We start from the raw sequence: 6615 nt of genomic DNA on the forward strand, positions 1-6615 counted from the left end.
AATAAAAAAGAGAGTTATTACATTTTTGGGTTTTGAGTCCAGGGTTTTGCACTTTGGGTTTAGGAGACTACCGTTTACCCAAGTTTAGTCATTCCGCCACCAGTGCGTCACCGCCAGCCACCGGGCTCGCCGCCGCTACTGATCTCTCCGACCCAACTCTAATAGAAAACCCCTAAACATCGTTCATATTTTCCGATTCTACACCCACATAACTCATTTATTTAGTTTTGAAGCTCAAACTGAAATATTGCAGAACATGTGGTACCTATGCGTCTTCTATCATAGATTACTTGACTACAGGAAACCTGAAGTTGAGTCTTTGGCTGAGCTTTTTGGTGCTTTCAGCAAAGGAGAGCCAACAAACAATGGTGACTTAAAAAGCAATTGCAGTAATTCACTTGAATGGAAGCTTCCAGAACATCACCACCCTGACTCGCCTTTTCACTTAGTTAGTCTTCCTTCTGAAGAAATCGCCCGTAATGTTGCAAATCGAAGTAAGCCCGAGGATTACGCACAACTATTTATTTTAATTTTTTGTTGAACTCTGTATATGTAGTTCGAGATGGGAGGCAATGACGTTTCATGCTAAAAAAAGATGAAATTGCGATGCACAATCAATCCTATTTGTGTTGTTCATTACTAAAACTAACAACATTAATTCTCCGCCTTACTGTATTTAGAATAATAGTTATTCCTTTGGTAGTCACATTCCTGACTTCAGTCTTTTTATTGGATTGGATTGTGCACCCTGGTTTACCAGGGACAAGGACTAGACTATAGAGCCTACTTAAAAAGATTTCGGGTTTGCCTTTTCATTTCATACCTATCATTTGCTGCGTAATGGTTGGCATCTACACATCGTACTTTATCACATCTAACGAAACCCGGTTATTGTTGTCATTTTCCTTTTCACATTGGCGTATAATCCGCCTAAGTTAATTATCAATACGAATAAGCAGCTACTCATTAGAAAATAGGCGAATCATTCGTGAATTACTTCTTGGTACCCTTCCGGGATTGAATTTTTTGGGTTAATTGCTCTCTTCCATTTTATTAAATTTATTGTTCTGAACTTCTCTCTAAGTTTAGGTTTAAAAGAGGTATCTGTTAAATGAATGCCTCTTAATTTTGAGGATGGATTCTCCACTTAGAGTTGATACGGACTTAGTTAAGAGCAGAACACCATAGACACAAGGGATCCATATAATTGATACCAACTCATTAGGATTAAAGCTTAGTTGTTCGTATGGGGCATAGTTTCTTAGTTAAAGCTTATTAGGGGCTTACAATATGGCATTTGAAGCATGGAGATTTAGAAACTCTTGGCATCTATTTATCTTTACAAAGGTAGGAAGAGTATTAGACATTTTCCAAGTAAAAAGGAATTGACTATGTGATGTAGGAGGCTTTGCCTTATGAAACGCTTGGCGTTTATCTATGTGCAACGGTTGGAGAAGTAGCTTAGGTTAACAACATATTGATGAGTCTGTCATGCAGGTATTCTTGTAAAAGGAATCTTTGAACTCTGGGGAGAAGGAAGTAGCCTTGAAGAACTAGAAGAGTCTATTATAAAGTATCCTGATGAGCGGAAGCAGCCATACCTGACATCTGATAGCACATTCAAGATTGCTGTTGACACCTTTGGGAAGGCTATCAGCTTTGAGGAGCAAAATGAGCGTATTCGATCATTCTCCTACATCCCTTTCAAGGTGCATCCTTTATTTTTTTTTTTTTTGGATAAAGAAGGTATATACTTATTATTCTGGAGTACATTTCACGACTCAATCTGGAAAATTTGGTTGCTCCAACAGTAGAAACTAGAAAGTAAAGGAGCATTAAAAAACTGATATTAGCACTTTCTCCTCCTTTCTTTTCATAGGCAGAGCATTTATGCTTTTCTTCTTGTTTCCTTATATCTACAGTATCAGTGCTGGGTAAAATTTTCAAATTTTGCCCCTTCATCAAGATTATCCCCTTCTATTTTGTTCCACCAAGTGAAACTTTATTTAGATTTGATCCTATTATTTGCTGCACTTACCATCATCTACATTACCTTCCTTTTGTTCACCATTTCATAAAATTATATTGTGCGGGATATGATTGTTGCTTCTAAATGTGGTGGTATGATTTGATGTTGTTGTTTGTCCTTTCAATTATGAGGACATAGTCTGAACTTGATTATCCCTGTTTGGTGCTCCCAGGGCTTTGATATGGTGGTAAGAGCGCAACAAATGATGTGTGGGCTAGGCACACATCACTGGTTCTAACCCTACAACAAATAAAGCCTGGTATTTAAATGGAGAATGGTGGAGGGGTGGGCCCATTATACACGAACCGTGCACCACTGGCCCTCGGCTATTCTTTGGTTATTAAAAAAAATTCCTGTTTGGTATAGAAAAGAATTTTGTCCCTCGTATATGCCTTTTGTGCTCTTGGTCCCTATCATTTCCACCTTGCACATTAAAGCTTCAACATTTTGTTAGCATTTCCTTTTTATTTTCTTATTATCATTGTATTGCTTATTTATTGAAGCCAAATCCCAAATTACAAAGAAGACAAAAAAGGGAAACAATCCTGAAACGGAGGGGTGGGGGCAATTGATTGGACTAAAGAAGAAGAGTTGGTTTGGTTTGGTTTGGGGTGGGGTGGGGGGACAAGGAGTGAAGGGTGGTGGTCATTCAGATTGGGGGAAGGGGATGGAGAGAGAGTGGAGATTGGGTTGTTGCGAGCGGTAAGACAGAGAACAGGGAAATGGGGGTTGATGGAGGGGCGGGTATAGGGAAAGAGAGCGTGGAGGGAGAGAGAGAAGGGGTGGTAGGGAGACAAACGACACAAGGAGAAGGATGGTTGTTGGTAGGGGCAGAGCAGAGAGAGGGATAATGCGTACTGGTTGGTTAATGGATGAGGGTGAGAATAGGATTTGTTATCTTTTTATGTTTTCTTTTCTTTGGTCTTTTACTAAATAAGGCATTCAAAAGGGAAAAGAATTCTCAAATTTAAAAGGAAAAAGGAAAATGACAAGTCAGAAACTAATGGACTTATTAAGATTAGAGAAAAGAATCTTAAGACAAACAATTGAAGGTTTAATGCTTAAGTTGAACAATAGAGAGAATTAAGGTGGAGATAGCATGTAAATGAGGAACTAAAATGTAGTTTGCTCTTAGATATATTACACAAAATTCATGGAATAGCTCAGGCTTAGAAGATATGGCATGTGGATTTACTTGTTTCTGTTTGTTTGGTTTCAGGGCCGGGTGAACTTAAAAAATCCTGATCATACATTCTGGCTCATAGAAACGGACAATTATGGTTCTAGTAATGGACTGCCACCCATCGTGGGAAGGAAAGTCTTTTTTGGTCGAGAGATTGGTGCTGCTGATAGGAAGCTTTTGCCGACTTATCAGTTAAAAAGTCGTACTTATCTTGGTCCGACTGCCATGGATGCCGAGATGGCATTCCTGATGGCGAACCAAGCACAGGCCAAACCTGGGAGGCTTGTCTATGACCCTTTTGTGGGCACAGGAAGCATTCTAGTTGCAGCAGCCCATTATGGGGCAATGACAATGGTTAGTGACTTAGTGTTTCTATTTTTGCAGGAACTTTGAGCGTACATTGTTTTTCTCCAGTTATTTTACTATCACTAATTGGCTTTTCAGGGTGCAGATATTGACATTCGGGTAGTGCGTGATGGGCGTGGTCCAGATTGTAATGTCTGGAGCAACTTCAAGCAGGTCTGTGTGGAGTGGTGCTTTTAATTTATATGAGATGCCAGTTTTTTTCTTATATAATAATTGCTACATTTGATCTTATCATCTAGTGTTTTGGAGTTATAATTTGATTTGGTATCCTTCTATGCTAAACTTATATCTTTATTGTAGTATGGATTGCCAACGCCTGTTGCTTTATTAAGGGCAGACAACAATCTTCCTCCTTGGCGTTCAGGATTGAAAGAGGTAGCCTTCTTTGAACTTATATGGTTTTTGGTGTCTGGCCTGCTTGTTTTCTTTCTTGCAACTTCTGTTTCTTCCTGCTGTAAATTAGATTCTGTTTTCATTTTAGTCCAGCATTGACCACTGAGTTTTGGTTTGTCCCTTTCTTAATTTTTAAGGATGGGCAAAGGGCTCCAGTGGCTAAGGCTGTTAAGTGCAAGAGGAAAGGCCACAAATTTGTTTTGCAAATTGACTTGATATATGCGTATATGCTTTCTCAAAGTAAATTAGCACCTAGAAATTATACACCTCAAGAGTACCATATGACTTTTTTGAGCATTGGTCAAAATGCAAAGTCGTAGTCAATAGATGGGGAATGATCAAAGAGGACCCAACTCTATAGCTAACAACATAAAAGATATAACTGTCATTCCATTGCCTTTGCAAGAAGTCATATCCCAGATCCAGCCACAATTGACTTGACCAGAGTTAACTTTTTTTGAGCCAGGAAATCAGAAGTTCACAAAGTTTAATGAATCATATCAGATGATTTATGTTGATGCTCTTCCTCATGCAACAAGAACCTGATAGTGGAGAAGTTATTTTCTTCATGTATAGATGAAAAAACCATAATGAATCTCGACAAGGATTGGATTACCTGTGGCCTGCCATGGATCTTCTGACAATAGGAAAATAAATTAATATAAGGTCTTACTAAAAATCAGAGACTAAGGTGTAGTTATTGCTGTTGTTATTGTTGCTGTATCGGTATATTTTAGTCGAAGAAAGTGTTTGATTCACTTTAGCTGTGCAGTCTATTCTTGTCTTAGCTTTAATAAGTCGAGGTTTAGTAATTTTCTGAGAGTTCCAAAAGTAGTTTGAATTTTACAGTTTATAGTCATGTTCAGTAGTTTTTTTGGGGTCTCATCCCTTTATTTTGTTTTTGTTGACTGTTATATTTCATTTTCTAGGTTTTCGATGCCATAATATGTGATCCTCCCTATGGAGTCCGTGCTGGAGGACGTAAATCTGGTGGCAGGAAGCTTTTGAAAGGAGTAATTGATCCATATACCGTTCCTGATGACAAAAGAACAGGCCACATACCATCAACTGCTCCTTACAGCTTAGTGGAATGTGTGCATGATTTGCTTGACCTTGCTGCTAAGATGCTCGTGATGGGTGGCCGGCTTGTGTACTTTTATCCAGTATTAAGAGACAACGAGTCAGCTGATACTACTTTTCCAGAGCACCCCTGTTTCAAATTGGTTGCTACCTCAGAGCAGATGCTGAGCTATAGGTACAGCAGGGTACTACTAACCATGGTCAAAATTGAACCATATACTGAAGAAATTGAATTAGCAGCAAGGATCAAACATTTGGAGTTCAAGGAAAACCATCTGAAGTGGTTAGAAGAAGGTAATCTTCATTCAGCAGTTTTTAGTCCTGCCGACATTCACCTTAAAGTGTCAGGTGATACAAAGATTGGTAAAGAATCAAAGGGAAAGTATAGAGGCAAATATGTCTAGACCAAAGCTGACATCCAGATTTTCATGGGGCAGTCAATCAATACTAATTTTCTCAGACCGTTAGCATTATTTATCTAAGTGATGGTGATGAGAAGTCAACAACCCCAAGATAGTAGGGAAGTTCATTAATCCTTCTTGGAAATACTCGTTCTACTATTTAGTCTACTAGGAGATTGTATTACAGTTGGAACTGATTATCAGTTCTCGATACACATCAGATGTACTTGACTGTTTCCTTGGTGCATCTTACTGCCTGTCCAAGAGGTGTATTGAGCAAAAACTTTGGACAACTTCATCTAGCTTAGAAACATGTGACATCTGGACTTGTTGACTCTTGATCAGTTAGCATATATTTTTTCTTTCCAAAAGTTATCTCATTTATCCGCTTAGTAGGTGTATCTGGTGCAAATTTTGATTAGTCGGCTAGTGAATTCCGGAGTATTGGATGCCTAAAAGAACGGTGGACAGAGTAGACCTTCTTGAAATTTCAGAAGCAGCAGCAACTCATTTTCCTTTGGCATCATTGTGTTTGTTCTCTCCTTGGTGACCCCAGACATGTCGAGGGCCATTCTTCTAACAATTCAACCTCATTTTCCTTTCTTTTCTTGAAGATTTTGAATATCAATGGACATCGTAAGGTCTCCACTTCTAATGCTTAACAAATATGTTACAATAGATACTCTGATCACTGTACCTTTTTTTCAAAAGAAACATGTATACGTGCAATAGATCGATACCGTTTAATTATTATAATAAGAAGTAGACATCTATTTAATTTAGGATAGGAATTAGATTCAAACTTGCATACAAGTCAAAGCTACTAATTCCACGGGATTCAAACTCGCATACCAGTCAAAGTACAACAACAAGTACTAGGTAACTCTATTCACCGGGGCTTGGACATATGAGAAAAAGTGTTTTTGTCTTTGGTGGGATTTGAACTCAAGACCTCATGATTTTCACCTACTTCACTTAGCACTAGGTCATACCCTTGGATGCAACATGGAACATACTGCATTAACTTAACATTTTATGAATATGCCTCCTACATTGTTAAATCACATGCAACGTAACATTTCTCTTCGTTATTTTTGTCGGCTACTTGGTTTATATCTGTAGACATAAGCGTGGAGGGAGTGGAGTTACATGTTTTCGTGACT

General features: G+C 38.5%; 1 protein-coding gene across 1 annotated transcript; it reads left to right on the forward strand.

The window, feature by feature from the left end:
• LOC107763736 (uncharacterized) lies at positions 1-5823 on the forward strand. Its single transcript, XM_016582227.2, has 6 exons — positions 1-494; positions 1498-1709; positions 3249-3566; positions 3657-3731; positions 3879-3953; positions 4901-5823. Exons 1-6 carry the CDS (start codon positions 257-259, stop codon positions 5453-5455), a joined length of 1473 nt encoding a protein of 490 aa, XP_016437713.1. The 5' UTR covers positions 1-256; the 3' UTR covers positions 5456-5823.
• The last annotated feature ends 792 nt before the right edge of the window (positions 5824-6615 follow it).

The sequence above is a fragment of the Nicotiana tabacum genome, chromosome 10 (assembly GCF_000715075.1).
Source record: "Nicotiana tabacum cultivar K326 chromosome 10, ASM71507v2, whole genome shotgun sequence".
Taxonomy (NCBI): Eukaryota; Viridiplantae; Streptophyta; class Magnoliopsida; order Solanales; family Solanaceae; genus Nicotiana; species Nicotiana tabacum.